The 24,031-nt window shown below is 46.4% G+C and overlaps 1 protein-coding gene across 1 annotated transcript in view; it reads left to right on the top strand.

Annotated features, from left to right (window-relative positions):
• Positions 1 to 24,031, top strand: part of SOCS7 (suppressor of cytokine signaling 7) — a 733,557-nt gene that overhangs the window by 678,105 nt on the left and 31,421 nt on the right. The window contains exon 9 of the mRNA XM_069634664.1: positions 5,087 to 5,247. Coding sequence (XP_069490765.1) covers positions 5,087 to 5,207 — 121 coding nt within the window. The 3' untranslated portion in view covers positions 5,208 to 5,247. The remainder of the gene's footprint in view (positions 1 to 5,086; positions 5,248 to 24,031) is intronic.

Raw genomic sequence — 24,031 nt, forward strand, 5'->3', positions numbered from 1 at the left:
TGTGCTTATCGGCTAATCCACAGCCACAATCTTCTATTGCCACATCCACACTGTTTTCAAAGTCAACAATATCCCTCACAGAACAATCTTTACCTCTTTCAAGACAAACTCATGGAATCGTATGGCAAAAATGTTGTGCCAACGGAGCTCTTCACCTATGCCAGACTAATTATGACTTTACTAGCTGCTGCTAAAGGAGACTGCAGATTTCCAACAGTTCCTTCCCCAGGACAAGGTGGTGGCTTTCAAATTTAATCTCACTGAGGATAGACTAACTGCAGAAGACTTTAATAATGATGTGCATGAAAGGATCCTGGATCTTCCTTTTGAGGGAACAGATTAATTTCACTCGACAAATGAGAAATTGACCAAGAAGACAACCTTCATTTTGACTATACTGTGCTGACACAGACTTCCCAAAAATCTGTTCTGCCTTTCAGGTAATCTAGATCTGAATTCAGGTCAGAGTTTAGGTGTTTTTGTGGCTAACACGACAAAGAACAAGTAGCCAGATGGATCCCCTCGAGGAAAATGAGGCCAACAGCAGAGATCTACTACAAAGGACTACTTCTCTCCCACCTCAGCATCATCTTCCGATGCATAGAAGCAATGAGTTTCCATCCAGAGCCACTCGTCTCCCTTCTCCTCCTTCATCTCCAACCTTCCTTCAAGTGTGTTCTGTAGCTCTGTTTCTGGAGGTGAACAGCCTTCTTCAGATCCGGTCCACAGAGGAACTCTCACCCTCGCCCCCACCCTTGGAGAGAGAGGAAGCAGATTTTACTCTCTCCTCTTTACTGTACCAAAGAAGAACCAGGAGGCCTGCGAACTGTATTGGATCTTTCCTGCCACAATCTTCATCTGCCACTAGAGAAATTCAAGATGGTCACGCCAACTCTGATTCACTTTGCCTTTTGCCAGGGAGAACGAAAGACGCTCTTTTGCACATACCAATAGCAGTAGCCCAGAAGATATTCCAGCGATTCTTGCTGGCAGGCTATCATTTCCGGTATCGAGTGCTGCCATTCAGCTTGAATGCAGCTCTTCGTGTTTTCACTAAATTGTAGGATCCTCTAGCAGCTCATTTACATTGTTGAGGGGAACATGTTCACCCAAACCTGGACGATGGCTCGTACATGCAGAATCGGTTCAACAAGCTCTGGAGTCGCGTCAACTCGTTTTGGGCTTGCTTTATAACTTGGCTCTGTTGGTTAATGCGAAGAAATCTTCTCTCAGCTACTTTATCGGGTTCTGATGGTATGCAAGCTCCGAGGTGGTTTTCCCCAAGGCAGTGTGTACAGTATTGGCTACCAATCATTTTCTAAGACATCACAAATGTCAGCGTGGTAGTTCCATCATCTGCTAGGTCTGATGGCATCCTGTATTCTAGCTGTGCCGTTTGCTTGAGTAAAAATTAGAAGTCTTCAACTCCAATTTAGGTTCCTGCTGAACCAGCACTGTCTAGAAATCAATAAAAATACAAATCCGTCCAGATTTGAAAATAGATCTCTCATGGTGGAGCAATGTGATGCCTTTTCAGGATCCTCTCCACCAGCAGTTATTGACCTCAGACTCATCACTCAGAGGTTGGGTATCTACACTTGGTCAACACATGAGCTGTCAATATTTAGCTCTACAATTTTCTCTTCCAGGCATTCATAACTCCTTGATACTGCTAAAACCTGACTGCATGACTGTTAGTTTTTATTTTAACAAGCAAGAAGGAAGAAAATCGCATCCTTTTTCAGCTGACCAACCAAATCTGGGAATGCGCAATTCATAATCAGATGGCGCTTCAAACTATACCCCTAGGAGGTAAATATGGGAGCAAACCGACTCGATCGCCTCTCAAATGCAAATCACAAATGGGAGTTGAAGGAGTCTGTAGCACTGGACGTTTTTCTTCTTTGAGGAACACCACAGATTTGTTTGCGCCCATCCACAACTGTAAATCTATCAGGGGCTCGTGTCACTGAGGGATGCACTACATATTTAATGGAATTCCAAGAATCTGTATGCATTGCCTCCGGTGCCTCTGATAAAAAGGGTCCTGTTAAGTTTTGGAGCTCCTGCCATTGCTCTCTGATATTAATAGCCCCAAACTGGCCTATCTGGTATTCAGATCTTCTGATAATGAAACGGAACCCTCTGCATCTCTCGGTTTCTTTCATTTCTCGCTTCAAAATGGCAGGTGTCGAGGTAGACTCCTGTAGAAATTACTTATCGCCATTGGTACTTAACTGTCACTAGCTATTTTTCTCAATACCACCCGGTGATCAAAAGGCATTTTGATGGCAGAGGTGTGTAAACCACATCCTTCTTGGGTTCTCAGTGTAGTTTTGGCTGCCCTCCCTCACAAGCCTTTCAAACCCATGGCGTTTGCAGTTATTAAATTAGTAACGTGTCAAACTGCATTCTTAATGACGTTTACCTCGGCCAGAAGGATTAGTGAGATTCAGGCCTTTTCCTCTTCGGAACCCTACAGTGTTTCGTAGAGACGATCATTCTAAGCACTCATCCGACCTTTCTACGGAAGGTTATCTCTTAATTCCATATCCGTCAAGAAATAGTCTTTCTCACTTTTTTTCTCTTCCTCTCCTCCCAAGTCAGAAGGTGAAAGAACGCTTCATTGTATAAATGTTAGAAAAGCCCTGAACTTTTATCATGATTGCTCTAAATCTTTCTGAAAGTCTGACTGTCTTTTTGTAAATTTTGGTGGCCATAACCCAGGGTCCCAAGCTTCTAAAGTTTCAGATGCCAGATCGATTTGTGTCGGTCTTCTCGAGGCGTGTATATTTTATTTTTTATTGATTTTTAGATGAAAACAATCAACTTTACAAGGCTTTAACAATAGTGCAAAATAATACCATTAACAAAATATAAAAGGAAGTAGATTACATGTTGTTTATAAGACCGTCTTAATTAAATCGAAAGTCCAATAAAAGTGCATGAAAAAGTACAAAATAAAATTAGTAATCTGACATTTTGACAAAAAGCACCAAGAAACAAGCCGTCTCCCAAAGCCTGCATGTAGTTAGTCAAGGCTACATCTGTAGCGTACTGAAGGAATTCTCCATGGGATGTCCTCATTGAAGCGTCTACATGGACTTTTATTCAGCTTCTGTAAGCCTTCTTGCATGGATTCTGCCAGGTTTGAACAAGCAGTCTTGCAAAACCTGTTTGGTTAGGGTTAGTTACCAAACGGATGGGTGCCCCCTTCATCGTGGACATAGGGGAAGCAAATAGACCACCAATACACAGAGGGGGATGTCTCACGGAACAGCCAAAAATACAATACATAAACAATAGAATCCCACTAGTGAATAGGAGGGTGGACTAGGTCAGGAAACATAGAAACTAATATATGTTCAAATTTTATTAAAATAATTCACATAATATAAAAAGCAACCAAATGTTCATTCTATAATTGATCCGAATATAGGGTGATAGAAAAAAAATTCCGATTTCATATTACAACGGTAAAAAAATATCAACACAAAGAAATAGTTTTTTTTTTCTTTCATGTGCTAAAAAGCTACTTGATAGCTACTAACATGATATATTGGAGGAAGAAAGCTTCCAAAATGTATTCTATTTTTCATATGGGGCTTAAGTATTATCCTCTAAGGTATCTACTAAAGTGCTGAGCAAGTGCAAAAAGTGCTGAGAATCAAAGTGCTACGTGTCTGCTCCGTGAGATAATCTTAGGGACTAGTCAGTGTTCCCATACTAATGTGCAAAACAGGCAAAGGAAGTAAAGCAGAAGGCGTTACTTAACTCCAAAATGTCAGGACAGGGTTCTAAACAAGCAAAAATATTGTCCCATAGAAATCTAGGGGAGGAAACTTGCAAAAGGAATATCTTTTCTAACACACCCCACAATCAAAAAATGTAAAGGGAAATATTTTTTCTGTACAAAAAAAGGCTCCAGTCCATCCTCATAGACTGACTCCCAAAGTATGGAGCAAAGGCGACTATGGACTAGAGTACAGCAGTCACTATGGTGTGTAATGCTTTCTAATTGGCTCATATGGCCATTACAGAAGGTATTCTGCAGAATCCTTGTGGTTGGTTGAATGCCTTTTTGAAAATTCTTGTACACATCCAAGTTAGGTTCCTTTTAGTCAAATTGTTCAAAAGATAAAGCATCTGTAGAAGTCATCCATTCGAATAAGTTAATCAGTCAATGGGTGCGCTGTTCTAGTTGGCGCCTTCTTACCTGCAGATGTTGTCCTTTTTCTTCTTTATTAAGTTTACCCTGAATGTTAATTTCTCATATGGTACATCTATCTAGAGGAAATTAGGGAAACATGCAAAAATGACACTTTACCTTGGATTTCATCATTTCACCACTTAATGTGCAATGTAGATGATCAGTCTGGGGGGATGATTACATATTAATCCAGGACTGTCATTTACAGGTGTGTCCATCTAGTCACTTCCTTTACCCATGGAAAATAATGAGGTCTGATCTTCCATTTAATATCCTTTGTTCTGCACCAGATTTAAAATAGAAAACGTGCTACAATGTGAAATGGAAACGCATTGAAAAAGGGTTTCAACGATCTTGCCGAATCAAATTATTCATCTGGCTCACAAATTAGAGGCGATGAAAAGTTTCTGTAGCCATTGGGAAAGTACTTGGATTCAGGACAAAGGGAATATGCAAAAATTAGCAAGGAGAGGTTTGCTTGGAAACAGTTCTTTCCTTTTTTAAATCCCTTCTGACAGTGCAGTGACTGGGAAGAGGTCACTTAGTGGTTAACGGTTTTAACATTTCTTTATATAATCCCCATAGTGAAACTTGGTTCTCTCTTTGAGCAGCTTTTGTCTCAACTGATCTTCTACATAATTACCATTGGAATTGCATCAAAGCTTTTGGTGTGGTAGCCCTAGAAAGTATTGACATTATTAATGCAATACAAGGGTTTGAGTTGCTGCTGGACATAAAGGGAGTACATTCTAGAATGAGTAAGGGATCTACTCTGGTGAAATCGCTGATCAATTATTGGTTTCACACCCTCTTTAATGCAAATAACTATTCCAAACGTGTTATATGATTTGTCTTCTCATTTCTTCTTCACGGCAGACCTTTGATTTCTTATCTTCGGAAGTTTTATTACTACGACCCTCAGGAGGAGGTGTACCTGTCACTGAAAGAAGCACGTCTGGTTTCCACACAAGATCAAGAGAGTGAGTCGTCCACGTAACGAGGAATCTATGCCAATCTACTTGCTGTCACCTCCTACGGTAAGGGCAGTGTGGCCTTCCGTCTCCTTGCACAATAACTGTGGTCCTGTATTTGAATATAAAAGTATGATTGTTAGATAATAAATACATGGTGTCATGTGGGACAGTGTGTTGATTTTACTGCAATGAGTCTACACTTCTCATCAGATGTTACAAAATAAAGCATGCATATGATATGTTCAGCCTTACAGGGCCAAAAGGTATATTTCAGGTGAGAGAGAAGAGCAGGAGGAATATTAGACTTAAGAAAATGAGCCTGAACGACATTGACTGCCGTACCCTAATAAGACGAGAAAAGTTGAAGTATGCGAAAGGGATCAGAGTTATAAGGAAACAAAGAGCAGGGGAAAGTATGCTACAGAGCATTTTGGAGAATTCATACTAGTTTTGGGAAATTAGTAAATGAGAAAGATAAATCCCAAGTTGAATTACAGGAGAACCCTATTGCAGAGGATATTTGGATCACCCACTTTTCTCAGTTATACCCCTCAATGGTTGCTCACATGGAGAATGGGTTTCATGGGACCTTAGTTTTGAAACTGTGCAGACGTCGAAATGTGTATATGGTGGACCTGCCAATCAAGAACTCTGGAACGAAATGGCCTCTGCAACGGGATCCTTAAGATCAACCTGATGTTTTGGGTGTCGTATATCTATGTATAGAACACTTGGGTAGGTTTCCGTAAACACAGCTGATGTAATTCAGTGTTAGATTACCCTCTGCTTTCCAAATGGCAAAGTGCACCTCTGTTTGCCCTACCACTTAAACAGCTATCATTTTAACAAACCGAATGCGCACGGTTCTACGTGGTCACCTTCACCTTCCACTATCGCAAACATTTGGAATAATTTCAAGTTACTTCTTTCCACCCCCACTTCTCTTCACACATGGGATGGCGGTTGTAGTGTCAATGAACAGTTTATTTATTTTGTTGTCATTGCCGGCTCAACGTTTCAGTCTCTAAAGAGCAAAACGATGTAGGACAAATGCCTCCCCACAAGCTAAAACAAAGTAGGTGCTGTAATTATGCTTCTACACAATCTTATGGCTTCACGGGGACTCTGCAATGGAACAAATCTGACAATTATGTGGCTACAAAGATGCATCCTTGTAATCGATGGAACTTGGATACTGTTCTTGTACTGTACATACCTCATTCCATCTCATACAAATATGCCTTTCAGATTCAAAAGACAGCTCCATTTTTAGCCTTTTCAATTACCATTAATAAGTGACAGGGACCTACGCCCCCTTCCTGGAACCGATCAGTGGTAATTCTGATATTTAAGAAGGGGGAAAGAAGTGAACCTAAGAATTACCATCTGACATTGACCTTTGTGATATGCTAGAACGGCGTATGTTATGCCGGGAATGGGTAGTTACTGTATGAAGTGTTTTAATGGGTTTTGAAACAGCGGGAGCTACCAGCTTCTTGGCATACAGCCTTAATTGCACCCATTTTTAGAAAAGGTTGACTAGTATAATCTGCTTAATTATAGGCCGATGGCTCTTCTAGGTACTGATCCGAAAATATTTGCATTTCTTGTGTTGGCTGATTTATCCTCTTGGGCCACCCTGACTGGTGTGCTTAAACCAAATCAAATTGGGTTTAGAAATTGAGTTTAGAAATCTGGTTGGGACCGCTAATGCTAGTCTCATTTTTGACCACTTACAGCAGCTTACTTGGCAAAAGTGTATACCTTAGAGTTTTGCTGTCCATTATTTTTCAATTATTTTTATAAATATTTTAAATCCTTGCCCTATATCTGGTTAAAGCTTAACCTGCAATCTATAGGGGACTACATAGTATGTTAATTTAGTCCTCAGAACATTACAATTGCATGCATATTTCTTTGTAGTCCTTACAAAATATTGGATCTTTATCAGACATGAAAAGACTGGATCACAGCCATAAACTGTGGTACACTTAGGAGTTTTTACTGCTTCTCAGAGAATTCACTTCAAGAAACTTAGACAGCCATTGTACATTCATCGGAATTAATGACGTCATTAGGAGATAGCAAGTAGTAGCAATGCAAATTAGACAGTTACACACTACACTGCTGCCCTGTATTCAGCGAAATATTGTTGAACAAAGGCAGGTACCTCTACAGCTGCATGTGTATGCTGAGGAAGCTGTAAATCTGGACCTATTGGGTTCCGATTCCACTCTACACCAATCAAGAGAGGGAGTCTTGTATCAAAAGGAGCACTTCATTGGTAGACAAGGCTTTTGAATCCAATTTGTTAGGGCCAGTGCTCCAGATAAGAATTTGAGGTGAGAGTATTTTACTCCCTATTTTTCAAACTTTGAGAGTAAATGTGATTTCAAGAGATTAAAAATGACCTTTCTCCTTTGCAAGAGAGTAAAGAGTAAACTGTATGACATCCAGCCGACGTGCGCAAAAACTGTATGTTAATCATTACCATGCGTCAGCTTTCTGCATTGTGACAGAATACACCTTTCATTATTTCTCTACGGTCTGATAATTTGATCTCTCCTGTATATATTTATATAGCAAATGGAAACGATTTGTCATTTGGTGTAATTCCAAGGGGTTCAGTCCCATCGATTGCTCACCCACACACATTGTACTGTACCTAACCCATCTATTAGACACTGGGTTAGTCTTCAATTCCCTAAAGGTTCATCTGGCTGCTCTGTCAGCCTACACCACATCACAACAAAAGGGGTTGTGGTGCAAGATTCCGTTGATTAAGGCCTTAATGGAAGGGGTTAAGAGGATTTATCCTCCCATTTCTCACCCAGCTCCTGGGTGGAACCTAAATGTGGTTTTGACCAGGCTCATAGGAGCTCCCTCTGAGCACATGCATAAAGCAAGTTTAAAAGACCTGGCTTATAAAATGGCCTTCCTAGTGGCTATCACTTCTATTAGAAGGGTTAGCGAACTACAGGCACTTGCTGTTTTAGACCCTTTTGTTACAGTCCACAGGGATAAGGTAGTTCTGCGGACGCACCCCAGGTTTGCGCCTAAATTCATCTTGAAGTTCCATGTGAACCAGTCGAACTAACTACTTTTTTCCAGAATCCTACTAGCAAGAAGCCTACACACACTAATGTGCGCAGGGCCGTCATGTTTTACCTGGAAAGAACTAAACCACCTCGGAAAACGAACCAATTTTTGGTTTCAGTGGCAGCTGGTAGAGAAGGGGATCTTGTCTCTAAATCAGCTATTCCAAGGTGTATTGTCAAATGCATCACACTATGTTACACTCTTGCTAAGAAATAACTGCCCTTCAAGCCCAGAGCACACACTACTCGTGGCACTAGGGCATCCATAGCATTCATTTCAAATGTTCCCCTTGAGTCCATTTGCAAAGCGGCAACCTGGAGTTCTCTACACACCTTTACAAAACACTATTGCCTAGACACTCATTCTAGGTCTGATTCTCATATGGGACAAGCAGTACTAAGACATCTTTTTGAGGGGATTGGGTCCTCCGACGTATTCCATATCTATGACAGTAATCACCACAGCTGTGCTGCTTCGGAAAATCTTTCGGCGCCTGCGTCGATACGCTGTCCTCGAGGGCCTGCGTCGAGCCGACGTCACCGGATGTTAATAAGTAGGACGCACGACGCCCATAGCCTCAGTTCCGTTTTTTACGTGAACGTGTTCGCTTCGGAGATCTCGGCGCGCCTCGGTTCTACTGAGTTCTGTGCTTTCGATTCTTCAAAACTGTTCGTGTAAACCTATGTCGTCTTCGGCTTCTTCCACCCCACAGTTGGGTTTTAAGTGTCGGGTCTGCGGGTCCAAGATGTCGTTGACGGAGACGCACGCCGCTTGCCTCTGGTGCCTCGGGGAGGACCACGATACGGATGATTGTGTCGACTGCCAGTCGCTTACATCGAAGGCCTTGCGGGAGCGCAAGCAGAAGCTGTCGGTGGGTAAGGTGGCCAAGCCCCGGAAGTCGCGATCCACTGGACTTTCGACGGACGACTCTCCAAATCGTCGGCATAAGTCCGGGGGGGGGGTCTCGTCCAGGAGTAGGTCCCGCCATTCCTCTGCCTCTTCAAGGCACACACGGACATGCCGTCACCGGTCGCCTTCCCCGTCCTTGTCCGAGGACTCCGCCCGCCGGCGGGTTGCTTGTCCCATCAAGCATTCCACTCCTGTCGAATGGGATTCGTTCCGGCAGGTGATGGTGATTTTTCAGTCACAGGGCTCCGTCCCGTCCGCGCCATCGAAAGACACCGGCCGAGAACGTGCTAGAGACGTCGCACGTCCGCCTTCGGGCTCGAGCGGTCGTCGTGACCACCGGGCGCCTACGAGGTCCCGGTCAGACAAGGATGGTCGCTCTAGGCATGCCCGTTCCAGGTCCCGATCCTCGACGCCCTCGAGAACCGTCAGCCTGGGAAGTCTTGGAGGAAGACATCGACGCCTTCGGCGCCAAGGTCGTCGAGGGACTCTCTCGAGGCTCCGCCTCTGAGGAAGCCGTCGACGCCATCGGCGCCCAGGCTGTTGAAGAACACGCTTGGGGCTCCGCCCTCGAGGACTGTCGACGCTGTCGAAGCTGTCGATGCCACGCTCGATGTCGACGCAGATTCCGTCTATGCCTTTCGTGGCTGCTTTGTCGGAGGTACCCCGTGACACGGTGAAACCCCCCAGAAAGGCTCTGGCCAAGGCTAAGAATGTCTTTGTCCCTTTTTCTGTGCCCTCATTCCAGCCTCTGGATTATATTTATGAGGGGGATGAGCGATCTGAGGACGGTATGGTACCTGAGGAGGTGCCTGACGAGATTTTGTCTGGTCATAGCCAGATTGAGGACCTGCGTCAGTCGCTGCACGACGCCAGTGGTCTGGACACCTCATCCGGAGGTGGAGTTCTGTAGCCCTAAGCCTGGCACCCATGCCGAGTCCTCGTACCAGCGCCTTATGTCGAGGGTCACTGACTACTTGGGCTGATTTGCGCCACCTATGGATTTTCTGCAGGATGACCTGACGGACATCCTCGACCAAGGTCCTCCAACTGACCTGGTACTGCCATTCCATATGGCCTTGCAAAGAAGGGTGGCGGTGGCTTGGACTGCTCCGGAGAGTCTCCCGGCAGTGAGCAAGTCTTTGCCGCGAAAATACCACCCAGCCAGTAGCGACCCCTGCTACTTGACCACGCACCCCACTCCGGAGAGTTTGGTGGTGCAGGCGGCTACGGCCCCAGCAAAGCAGGCATCCTACCCTGCTATCCCTCCTGATAGGGACGACAGGCATTTTGATAAGTGGGCGAAGAAAGTGTTTTCTTCACGGGGTATGGCTTTACAGGCAGCCAACTCTTTGTGTGCCTTGTCGCGTTTTACGCACTCTGTGGAATTGTGTGTCTTTGGCGGCTGAACATATTCCCGAAGGGGAGGAACGGAATGGTTTTCTTGCTATTGTGCAGGACGGCAAGGATGCCATGTGAGTCGGTTCAGTCCGGTCTGGACATGGCAGATTGTGTCAGCCAGTCCATGGCAGCGAGCACCGTAATACGCTGGTTTGCGTGGTTGCGGAAGTCAGGGTTTGCGCCTGATGTGCAGGCCTGGCTCCTCAACATGCCCTTTGATGGTGAACATCTTTTTGGCAGCAAGGCTGACGAGAGCCTTGAGAGGTTGCAGACCTCCAAAGCTGCAGCAAAATCGTTGAGCGCTGCAGTTCGCCAACCTCCGCCTTTTCGTCCTAGGGGACAGCATTGGAGGGGAGGTTCCTTTCGATATTACTCTTCCTTTAGTAAATCGAGAGGAGCTGCAAGTCAAAGGGGCCACCGTAGGAGTGCCAAAGGTGGAAAACAGGGTACTCTAGGTGCCAAGGCTGCTCGGCAGTTGCCTCCTTGCCCTCATGCTCTGCCACAGCTGCTTCAGCGCAGTCATGAGGCCATGTCCCATGGTTCGCCGGTTGGGGGAAGGCTGACGCAGCATCTTGTAGAGTGTCGTGCCATTACTTCAGATATGTGGGTTCTGGAGATCATACCCCACGGCTACTGTCTTCCTTTCCGGCAGAGGCCTCACGACAATCCACCAGGGAATCTCTAGTTGAAGAGTCCGGATCCGCTCCTTGCGCAGAAAATTCAATCCCTGCTGGAGAAAGGCGCCAAAGAACTGGTGCCTGTAGCGAAGAGGAACAATGCATGGTATTACCTTATTTTTTGATTTAGAAGAAAGCCGGGGGGATTCAGACCCATCATGGACTTGCGCAGTTTGAACAAGCTCCTCGGGAAGGACAAGTTGAAGATGGTTACTCTCTCTCAAGTCCTCCAGGCCCTTCAACTTCAGGACTGGTTGGTGTCTCTTGACCTCAAGAATCCTTATTTTCATGTGCCGATCCATCCAAAGCACAAGAAGTACCTGAGGTTCGCGGTTGGCGACTCGCACTTTCAGTTTCGGGTCCTGCCGTTCGGATTGACCTCCGCCCGGAGGGTCTTCACCAAACTCATGGTAGTGGTGGTAGCGCATCTCAGGAAAGGGGGGGGGGGATTCACGTTTCAACCTACCTGGACAATTGGTTGATCAGGGCACGCTCTCCCGAGCAAGTCCTGGATCGTCGGTCAGTCACCTGCCACCCCTTTCACAAGCTGGTCTTCTCCCTCAACTTAAAGAAGTCCCATTTGATGCCAACTCAGCGGCTCCAGTACATCGGAGCAGTGCTCGACACGTCCCTGGGGAAGTGCTTTCCTCCCCAGGTGAGGGCTTCTCACATTCAGCAGATGGTGCACAAGTTTCAACACGCCCAGAGTCTCACAGCGTTTGAGTTTTGAGTTTGCACGGCCTCATGGCATCCTGCATTCTTCTGGTGCCGGAGGCCAGGTTGCGGATGAGATCTCTGCAGTGGGCCCTCAAGATGCAGTGGTCGCAATCCTCCGGCAGGATGTCGGACTCCGTTCAGGTGCCGCCCTCGGTCACCCAGGACCTTCTGTGGTGGGCCGTCGAAGGCAATCTGATGAAGGGGGCTCCATTTTGGCTACCCTGGCCAGAGGTGACGATCATGACGGACGCATCCCTCACGGGATGGGGAGCTCATGCCAACAAGTTGACAGTCAGCGGTCATTGATCTCCGTCGGAGTCCAGGCTCCTTATCAATCTGTTAGAGCTGAGGGCTGTCGGGCTTGCCCTGAAGGCTTTTTTGCCGACTGCGCGAGGGAAGAATGTCCTGATTCTGACGGACAACACAGTGGCCATGCACTACCTCAACAAAAAGGGGGGGCAGGGTCACTTCCTCTGTGCAGGGAGGCGATGCAGCTCGAGTTCTGGGCCATCCAGCAGGAAGTTTCGATCTCGGCGGTTCATCTGGCCGGAGACGACAACGAGACGGTGGACGCTCTGAGCAGGCAGAGCACGATCTCTCACGAGTGGGAGCTGGCTGAGGAGATTCTCCTGGAGATCTTCGCCCTTTGAGGGACCCCTCAAGTGGATCTCTTTGCCTCCAGTGTCAAGCGGAAGTGCAAAAGGTTTTGCTCGCAGGAATTTCCTCCAAAAGGAGCCCTAGACACGTTCGTGGTGGAGTGGTCTTTCCCACTGCTGTACGCGTTTCCTTCAGTCCCTATCATCCCGCAAGTGCTGCGGAGGTTACGGAGGTTCGGTTCCCGGATGATCCTCATTGCTCCGGCGTGGGCCCGGAGGACGTGGTACCCGGACCTTCTACACTTGTCCATCTGCCCTCCACTTCGTCTTCCCTACCGAGAGGATCTGCTCTCATGGGAGGGGGGGTCAGGTTCTCCATCCAGAGGTCCGATCCCTCAATCTTCACGCTTGGCTTCTGAAAGGTTGAGGTATAAGGATTGGGACCTCCCTGAAGACGTGATGGAGGTGTTGCTCTCGGCCAGGCGGCCGGCAACTAAGTCTCTGTACCGTTGCCGTTGGAGAAAGTTCTGCGACTGGTGCAGAGTTCAGAATGTGGATCCTTTTGAATGTGACATTCCCATGGTTCTGTCTTTGTTGCTTTCTTTGGCCCACAGGGGCATGCAAGTGGGGACCATTATAGGTCACCTGGCGGCGCTGTCCATATTTAAGCGCTCGTCTGAAGAGTGTTCCTATTTTAAGATTCCTTTAATTTCGCAGTTTTTGAAAGGGCTCACTAATGTGTTCCCTCCGTCACCTTTTTTGGTGCCAGGTTGGGATTTGAACCTTGTTAAGTTTCTTATGGGTGCTCCGTTTGAGCCTTTACATTCTTGCCCTTTGAGGCTGTTGACTCTGAAAACTGTTTTTGGTTGCGGTTACTTCCGCTCGCAGAGTGAGTTACAGGCACTTTCAGTTAAGCCACCCTTCACTGTGTTTCATAAGGACAGGGTTGTCCTTAGGGTTCGTCCTTCTTTTTTTCCGAAGGTGGTTTCGGAATTTCATTTGAGCCAGAAGGTTGTTCTTCCGGCGTTCTATCCTCCTCCACATCCTGGTAAGGGAGAGGAGAGGCTCCACAGGCTTGATCCTCGGAGAGCGTTGAGCTTTTATGTTTCGCGCATGTCCCGGGTCAGAGTGGACGATCAACTTTTCATTGGTTACGCTGGAAAGCGCTTCGGACAAGCTGTGACGAAACCGACTTTGTCTCGTTGGATTATTTTAGCTATCTCCGAGTATTACCGCTTGGCAGCTAAGGACCCTCCGGCTGGCTTGCGGGCCCATTCTACCAGAGGAGTGGCTGCGTCTACTGCCCTGCGGAGGGGAGTTCCTATTCGTCACATCTGTGATGCGGCCACTTGGGCTTCAGTACATACTTTTGTACGTCACTATTCCCTTGATTCATCAGAGGGCAAGATCTGGCCTTTGGCAAGGCAGTTCTCTATTCTGCAATTTGATGGGGCATGCTAAATTTGTATTCTAAATTCTTTCCCACCTCCTTGCTTGGTACTGCTTTGGGAGTCTGTCATAGATATGGAATACGTCGGAGGACCCAATCCCCTCGAAGAACAAGTTACTTTCTTACCGGGTAACGTTCTTTCGATGGGATGGTCCGACGACGTATTCCATATCGCTCCCTCCCTGCCTTCCCCGGTGCAGAATTTCTTTTGCGATTGCAGCTTGCGTTCCGCAAGGCTTTGTGTATCTGACTGGCAGAAACTGGTGGCACACGTTCTGGGAAAAAACTATAACTGAGGCTATGGGCGTTGTGCGTCCTACTTATCACTTCGGGTGACGTCGGCCGTCGGAGGAGGTCCTCTGGGACGGCGCATCGACGTCATCGACGCAGGACGCAGACACCAAAGATTTTCCGAAGCAGCACAGCTGTGGACATTACCTGTCATAGATATGGAATACGTCGTCGGACCATCCCATCGAAAGAACGTTACCAGATAAGAAAGTAACTTGTTCATTTGTGTACACTGTTTTTATAATTAGTGTAAATTAAATTATACGTGTAAAAATGGTCGGCCTCCCCACGATTATGCACACAGCACAGGAACACTGAAATACAATTGTGCAATACTGGTTTGCTTTCACTGGAACAAAAACATAATTTGTTACACAAGATTAATTCTCAATTGCAACTTAGTTTTCCATCTTATTAATAATGCAATCCTAGAATTCTAGGAAAATAAATATGCACAGTGCTTCCGTTTGCTCCATGAGCATCTACACACAACACAGCAGAAGCTCAACAGAAAGAAACCATTCCTTTTATCACAATGTGCAGTTTTCTTTTCTTGAAAGGCATTGCATAAATAAATTCTGTTTCAGAGGCTTTTCTCTATGGCTTGCAATTACATCCATGTAGATACAAATCCAAAGAAGCGTTCTGGTTTCTGCCAAGTAACCTGACCTTTGCACTGCCTGCTGCTCTGAACTTGTACATAAGAAAATAATAAAACTGTCTTATTTACAATATTTTCATGTGTAGAAAGGCCTGGTACGACCCTCATCTGGAGGCCTGGTCAGGGCTTATACCATTTTAGTGGCCAGTGCTTTATCAGGATCCTGTGTCACTCTTGGGTGTTGATTTCAACTGTGACATGACTTCTGGTATGTGGAAAAACAGGAATGAGTAGTAATTAAAGCTCTTACTCAGCCCCCACTACTACTAAATAAGCAGTGATCAAAATCGTAGAGGTAAAACGAGCACAACAGGAATGGTATACTTTCTTCGCCTTAGTGTAGTGCAAGTCGAGGGCAAGCTATACTCTTCAGAATGGATGTGAGCGAGGGCTGAAACATCAAAACTAGCAATAGTACTGTAGTACCAATAAGAAATGTCCAATCAAGGTTCCATAAAAATACAAAAGAATGCAGACTTTGGAATGAAGGGGTACTTTGGTTTTGAAGATGTGGGACGGAGGCACACATTTCTGTAACCAATATTTACATTCACTGATATTTTCTTTAAAAAGGTAAGGAGTGGGGTCTTAAATCTAGCTAGGGGCCTAAAAGATATAACGTGGGGACAGAATCCCCTAAAATACACTTCATTCTTCTTCTTTGAGCTTAACCGCATCCATCTGCGAGTTGGGAGCTTTCTGAAACAGTGATTCAGCATCCGGTTGGTGAGTGGGTGAACTGGGTACAACATGGTGTGATTCACTAGCAACAATGGAAATGGGCGCGAATTTTGGGACAGGCAGGTATTGCCTTGGTTAGCATAACACAAGCAGCTCGAGGTGGGAGCCTCTTTATGCGTAGGTTGCTGAGTTCCAGTCCAGGGTCCCAAAGGATAAGGAGTCCTTATTTTGAATTTGCAAGCCAGCAAGGTTTCCAGAGAGCACTTGCCAGAGCGGACCCTTCCAGTAGGGAGATTTCTGGGTAGCAGGGTCTCAGCAGGCCGGACTTTGTCCAAATATAAATCACTCCAAATGTGCCTGGATAAGGTTGGTGAATGGAATTTGTCACCGTCTTGGAAGTCTCGATCTTCACCTGCATGGAAGAGGACTTTGAAGCAGACTGTACTCCCAACAGAGTTCCAGGTGACCAAGACAAATCAACTTGGAGGCGTGGCTCTCCCTCTGGACTAGACCCAGCATTGTTGCATTTACACCTAGCCCAGACGTTTTTACACACCAGGCCCTGTCATGAATGAGTCACTGTCCACCAAGCTGACAATGACATTGAGTGCTTGTTGCTGTATAATTGCCTAAACTCAGTAGTCACTATGTCCAAACCAAACCTATGGATTATATTTAGATATCAATCAGCCACAGAATTCTGGGACCATTCAATTATAGATACCTTTAAAATTGAAAATCGGAACCACCTTTAGACATGCCAGCAAGAAACCCTTTGAGGACGCCATACTGAGGTAGGGTCACATGTCCTCTCCAAATCGTAGACTTCTACCACTTTTGTAGCAGATTTGGCAACCAAAATGGGGTTTACAATTTTTGGTGAACAAACCAGCTTGGCACTTTCTAAACGTGAAGCCCTATTTCAGCAGGTAAACAGGGGGTGTCTTATATGTGGGTGGTGGTAAATTCAATAATGAACTCAATGGGTACAAATTCACCAACGCCAGCTTGTACAACCGAGAAATCTCAGTGACATTTTTTTAGACGATGCCATTATGAAAGAATTCATTACTAGAGCTCTGAAAATGTTCAAATATCTGGAAGAATTCCCCCATAGCAGATAGAAATCTGTTGCATCAACTTACGATGAGAAGTGCAAGGGTGCTGAAGAAGGATGCTGACACAAGGGGGTGGCATTTTGGTTGGCAAAGACTTTCATTTATAGAAAAAAGGAAGAAACCCTCACTATCCCTATCTTCTTGGAGGTGTTTTCCCTGCCTCAAACTAATACTAAATGATCTGTCGGAATGTCTATCGTAATCCAACTCCACCATCCAGTGTCATAACATACTTCTATCCCTTACACTACAGTAACGGGCGGTTTGGCCGCAGTAGATTTAATCGAGGGAGAATTGATCGAATTCGTTTTGCCGTATTTTACCACAAATGTATCTGGGGTAGGTTATGGGACTAATAAGGGTAGGAGGTGATTGGTAGGGGCTCTGGGGCGGTTCTCCCCTTGCAAACATTTGCAGTAAAATGTCCTTAAAGAAAGAATTTGACCAATTTTCCCTCGATTTTAAATAAATTCGAACAAATCACACACCTTACACTACAACCAAAGTATAAGCCAGCAGAAAGTTCCTTCTCCGTGAGAATTGCTCCTGTCTCCTGGTATTTGGCTGGTATTTCCAGAAATGTTCTTTGGATGCCAGGGTGAATGATTCTTCTCCCTGGCTTGTGGTTCCAACAAACCTTTGTACCAGTTAACTTTCAGAACCAATTGAATAACTCCCTTCTCGTGGTATTGTTTCAGGCACTCCAATATAGTTCACAACAATGCCAGGGGAATGACTCCCTTTCCCTGGCCTCTCTTGATCAGTGGGCTTTCAGTTTCTTCAACTTTCAGGACCAAGAGAATAACTCCCTTCTCCTGGTAATTGTCTGTGTCTCTTGTGTATCACAAGACTCTGTTTCTTCACCAGGAGAATGACTCCCTTCTCCTGGTGTTTCAGATTTGGTGTCTGTATCTCTCAACCTGATATGTCTTTGGCCCCATTCTCGTGGAGTTAGCGAAGTCCCAAATCTTTCTCGGGCCACAGTGGACTTTTCCCTGCCACTCGCCAGAGGATGCTTTTCTCAGATGCTTAATATACTTATGTTGGGGTCCCAGTGCCTTCTCTGGTGGAAGCCCTCTCCCAAGCGCCACATTCTAAAGGACTGCACTGTTGGGAGGAATGTATCCCACAGTTTTCCCATCTTTAATAGGTGCTTGCCGACTTCATTTTGGTAGAATGTAACTGACTTTGTACAAGGCTTCCTCTGAGGCACGCAGCATTCCAGTGTTCACTGAAATAGAGAAGTCAGACAAGTTTGTTCTGTCAGCTTCTCATTGGAGCATGTGAAAACTGTTTACAGTGTTTGGCAAACCAGAAGGAGGACTCGGACAATTTGAGTTCATTCTCCAGAAGTTTTTTCAAAATAAGAGTAAAAACAACTTTGTAGCCCTATCGCTATGAGCGAAGCTCCCTACCCAACAAAACCAAAGCGAAGGTTGGCTTTAAAGTCCATAATGGAGTTCTTCATTGTGATCCTATCCACTGTCTGTCCTAACCACTTTTGAAAAACATCTTACTAAAAAGCAAATGGGAGGCTTTGTTCAATGGCGCCAACAGGGCGTCAGCTTGTCCCAATGTATGCTTGTGCTCAGGGCTTCAAAAGTTCCCTTTTCACAATACAGGATGTTCTTCCCAGTCTTTCGATCAAGCTAGGGTTTCACTTTGTCCAGTTATCAAAGAAACAGTCTCTTCTTGTAAGCATTTCCATTCTTCTGAAATGTATTGAAAATAACCAAAATGGGTCTGGGGGAGGGAATCCGCCAGACGATTAAGGCCCTGTATGTGACCCCATCAGCTAGAGTTATGATAAACGGGTACCTGTCTCACATCTTCAACCTCCAGAGGGGGACCAGGCAGGGCTGCCCCCTCTTTCCGCTTCTGTTCGCCATGACTGTGGAAGTACTTGCAGAATATATTAGAGGGTCCGCTAGAGTGCAGGGCATTGATGTGGGTGACCGCACCTTCAAGCTGGGACTTTATGCTGATGATATCTTGCTACATTTGAGAGACCCCACTAGGTCAGTCCCAGCCGCCCTCCGGGTGATTGAACGGTTTGGCAGTTTCTCAGGCTTTAAGATAAACATGGGTAAATCGATGATCTTCCACTTTGCATCAGACATGGATAGGGACCTGGAGGAACTGAACCCTCTGCGGCCTACAAATCTGCACCGAAGGGATAAAATATCTGGGAATCAACATTATCAGACCCAATGAATATTTAAATCAAGCTAACTACCTACCCCTGTTTGACAAAATATTTAAAGACCTGGAGGGATGGGGAAAAGGTCAAATATCCTGGATGGGACGAATAAATGCCATAAAAATGAACCTTCTCACCAGGGTGCTTTACGTCTTCTGGATGCTTACCTCATAGAAGCTAAAAGGCGAATACTGAAATTTATATGGCAAGGCTAAAAACCCAGAGTGGGATACGAGACCCTCACGCTCCCCAAAGACAGAGGAGGACTTGCCCTCCCGCACCTTCAGACCTACCACAGAGAGGCCCAGTTTAGAGCATTGGCCCCCCATCTTGGAGAAGAGCCTGATAAACAATGGATATATCTAGAGAACTCCCTCCTGAGCCCAGTCACGGTAGGAGAATGGCTATGGGTCCCTCTGAAAAAGCTCCCCAACAGAATTAAGATCCACCCAACTCTAGGCACCATGTGAAAGGCATTGGCAGGAAAGGGTAACCACAATAAAATAACCACACGACCCTCCCCCTTGAGCCACATTTGGTCCACGCCGGTATTGGAAGAAATACCAGGGCACGAACACTACCAACCCTGGTTTGACGCTGGACTATGTAGGGTCGGCCAACTTGTGAGAGAGGAGACGTTCATAGGTATCCAGGAACTGGAAGAAGCACTGGGAATTGGTACTCTCCCCTCTCCTATACCTACGGCTTAAAGGAGTCCTAATGAAACCCAAACTAAAACCATGCGTGCAATGAAAGCTCACCCCCGTCAAAAGAATCTTGTCCACCCAGGTAGAAATGAAAGGACTCGTATCCCTCCTTTACAGAGCCTTATTGACTACCAGAGAAGGAACGACCAAAAGTCTTAGGAGAAAATGGGAAGGGGACTTAAACATTAGACTTGGAGACAAACTCTGGAGGCGCCTCTGTAATAGTGCATACAAGACCTCAATCTCCTGCCAGTATAAAACACATGCCGTTGTGGAGAAAAAGCAAACTATTGGCACATGTGGTGGACATGCGGTAGGGTCCAAGTGTTCTGGACGGAGGTCCTCAGCTGGCTGAGGGAGGCAGGAGAGGGGCCTTACCCGCTAGACCCCATGTTACTAATATTTGGACTGCAACTAAAGGATGAACACTGGGAAAAGCTCCCAGACTTGACACACACTCTGTTACTGGCGGCTAGAGCCGCTCGAGCTAGAACGTGGAAGAAAGCTGCCCTTCCCGGAAGGAGAGAATGGGTAGCAGTAGCCAAGGACATCTACTACATGGAAAAATTAACGGAAGCAATGCAGGGCTCGAGCTCGCATACAGAATCCGAGTGGCTACAGTTTATGGAGGTGTTTGGCAACGCAGGAGACGAGACCCGATGACCCCGTGGGGGAGCGACCCGGCCCCGCAAAACCCACCCGAGCCTAGAACATCTGGTGCTTGATCCAAGAGAGTCGGCATATCATCGACTGACATGAGACCGGGGGGGGCTGCCCCGAGATGCTTTTGAATGGACCGGCTGAATCTGTACTCTGAGATAAGGGGGTGGGGGTAGTGTTGGAGGGGGGGGAAACAGCAGAGATCCGGGGCCTCTTTATGTGTGGTTCCTCGGGCACGAGCCCATAGTTGTTTAAATTGGATGTGTCACTTATTCATATGAAAAACCAATAAAACTGATTTAAAAAAAAAAAAGAAAATAACCAAAATAGATTCTGTACCTTCCCCAGCATGGGGTCTGGTGTGGATTCACATGCTCATGAATATTCCCCGTCGCCAGGCTGTGAACCCTTGGTAAAAAGAGAGTTTCACTTTCAAATTGTGTTTGTAGTCCTCACCTTTGACACATGTTGTCCAGCTTCAGCTGCTTCGGCTAAAATATTTCGGCATAGGGCGCTGTGCGTCGATCCGATGTCACACAAAAGGCTCAATCGAGGATGTCATCAAAAGCATATATAGCATGCGCAGCGCCCTTTGGCCCCAGTTCTGTTTTTCCACACTAGCTTCGATGAAATTCAGCGTGCCTCACATCTTGTGACGTCTTTGTTAATCTTCGACAATGATCGACACCGACGACTCCGAAGTCCAGTTTTAAAAAGTGTCAGAATTGCGGATCAAAAATGTCCCCAAATGATCCGCACCCTATCGTTTGTGGTGCCTCGGAGTAGACCATGACACCTCCGACTGCTCGAAGTGCCTGTCTATGACTGGAACGGCCTTGAGGGAACGGAAGGGGAAGCTGGAGGTAGGCAAAACCCCTAAACAATAAATAAATATCCCCTACCCGGTCTGTGAAACCTTTTGACTGATGAGGCAATTCTCCTCAGAGGAAGAAGGCCAAGTTGTCCAGGTCGAGGAGTGGCTCACACCACTCTTCTTCGTCCTCGAAGAAGTCTGAGAAGGCACTACAGGTCACCTTCGTCCACTTTGTCATCGGACACTTCCCCTGAAAGAGTTGCTTGCCCAACCCAAGTGGGAAGCCTTCAGGGTTGAAATGTTAACATTTTTGAAAAGCAAAAACCTAGCCATGCACCTACTGAGCCTTCGAAAGAAACCAGAAAGGAAAAGGCACGTCCTAAGTCTCGCGCGCCTTCGAGCTTGGGAAAAAGGCCTGATCCACATTGTGAGCCTTCAAAGCCTTGATCCGATGTTTCATTGAAGGATCACTCTAGACATAAGCACAGGTCGAGGTCGTTGAAGCCATAGGTGCCTTCAACACCTGCCACAAACCCTTGAAACCGACTTCGACGCAGCTGCGCCATCTTTACCAGCTGTGCCGTTGACGCTGAGTGACCCTCCTAAACCATTGGCGCTGATAAAGAAAACCTTTACTACACCGACAAAGCAAATTCTGCCAAAATCTACTATGTTCAACTGCTTAGGAAAGATTTTTTTTAAGTCTCTTCAATTTTTGAAGAAGAGGAGCATTCTGGCCCCATTTGGCCTACAATATGGTACGCCCAATGTACCAGAGCGTTTCATTGTGGAAGAGTCCAGGATGAAGGACCTTTATGAAAATGTACAGACTGCAAGTGGGGTAGATACCTCACCTGAACAAGAGTTTGGGAAACCAGAAGCTGGGGAGCATGCAGGTGCATTCTATCGGCAGCTCATGTCAAAGGTGGTGGATTACATGGGTTGGAGTAGGCCTCCATTACCATTTGAACAGGACGACCTCACTGACATTCTTGACAACGGTCCGCAGTCAAAACCCAAGTTACCATTCCATACAGCCTTGCAGAAAAGGGTGGCCAGGAACTGTGAGACTCCGGAGACCAATGCAGCAGTTGATAAAAAAACTTAACTAAGTACCACTGCCCTTCCAGTAGTGACCCGACTACCTGTCAAAACACCCCACTCCAGAGAGCCTGGTGGTGCAGGCAGCTACTGCAACATCAAAACAAGCGGCGTACCCTACCATCTCTCCTGATAGGGACGGCAAACACGTAGATGGATGGGCAAGGAAGGTATTCTCTGCGAGGCGAATGGCACGAAAATCTGCCAACTCAACATGTGCCCTCTTACGTTCACTCTATGGGACTGCATTTCCATGGCGGCAGAGCCTTTTCCCGGAGGGGATGAAAGAGACAGCTTCTTATCCATTGTTAGAGACGGCAAAGAAGCCATGTGTGAGTCTTTTCAGTCAGGTTTGGATTTTGCTGATGGCATCAGCAGAGCCATGGCTACCAGCACAGTTATGCACAGGTTTGCGTGGTTGACAAATTCGGGTTTTGCACGGGTTACGCAATCTAGACTTCTCAACATGCCTTTTGACGGGTCTCACTTTTTTGGCAACAAGACTGACAAGTGCCTTGAGTAGTTCGAGACCTCAAAGGCGGCAGCCAAATCTTTAGGTGCCGCTATTAGGCAACCTCAACCTTTTCGTCCTTGTGGCCAACCTTGGAGGGGTAGATCTTTTTGCTGCTACTACTCAGTTTGAAGGGCGAGAGGAATGGCCAGCCAAAGGGGCCAGAGAAAATGTCCTAGTGGTGGACGAGGTAGACGTGCAAAGCAAGCTCAAGCAGCAGCCTCCTTATCGGCCACTGCATCAGCCGCCTCAAAACCTCTCTGAGGTCTTGAGTCCTAGTTCACCAGTGGGAGGGGGGAGGGGGCACACTGTCTCAGCATCTAGAAGAATGGCGAGACATTACTTTGGATGCTTGGTCTATAGAAACCATAGTCCACAGTTACTGCCTTCCTTTCATAGGGAGACCTCAGAACAATCCACCGTGGAACCACTCTTTGAGGATTCCGGATCCGCTCCTTGTGCAGGAAATTTTAACCCTGCTAGAGAAAGGTGCGATAGAACCAGTACCTGTAGCGGAGAAGAACAAGGAATGTACTCCCCTTATTTTCGAATACCCAAGAAGGTTGGAGGACTGAGACCCAACTTGGACTTGAGATACTTGAACAAGTTCCTCAGGAAAGACAAGTTCAAGATGGTCACACTTTCTTGGATCCATCAGACCCCCCACCCCCCCAACCCCAGGATTGGTTGGTGTCATTGGACCTTATTTTCATGTGCCAATCCATCACAAGCACAGAACATACCTGAGGTTCGCAGTTGGCAGTTCTCTATCAATTTCGAGTTCTGCCATTCGGCTAACCTCCGCTCTGGGGGTTTTCACCAAACTGATGGCGGTGGTGGCAGCAAGTCACGGGGAGAGGGGGGGAATTCACATCTACCCCTACCTGAACGATTGACTTATCAGGGCGCGTTCTCCAGAACAAGCCCAGGATCATCTCAACATCACCTGCCACTCTCTTCGCAGACTGGGCTTCTCCCTCAATTACAAGAAGTCCCATATGCCACCTTTTCAAAACCTCCAGTACATCGGAGCTGTACTATATACATCCTTGAGAAAGAGCTTTCCACCTGAGGTGAGGGCTCAAGGCATTCTTCAGATGGTTACCAAGTTTGTTTCAGAATGCCCAGTCTACCGGCCTTCGATTTATTCTTTTTTTTAAATTTAACTTTTAGGTTGCTCGGCCTCATGGCATCCTGCATTTTTCTGGTGCCAGAAGCTGGCCTGAGAATGAGATCCCTTCAATGGGCTCTAATTAC

The sequence above is a fragment of the Ambystoma mexicanum genome, chromosome 13 (assembly GCF_040938575.1).
Source record: "Ambystoma mexicanum isolate Mex_15411 chromosome 13, UKY_AmexF1_1, whole genome shotgun sequence".
NCBI classification, from domain to species: domain Eukaryota; kingdom Metazoa; phylum Chordata; class Amphibia; order Caudata; family Ambystomatidae; genus Ambystoma; species Ambystoma mexicanum.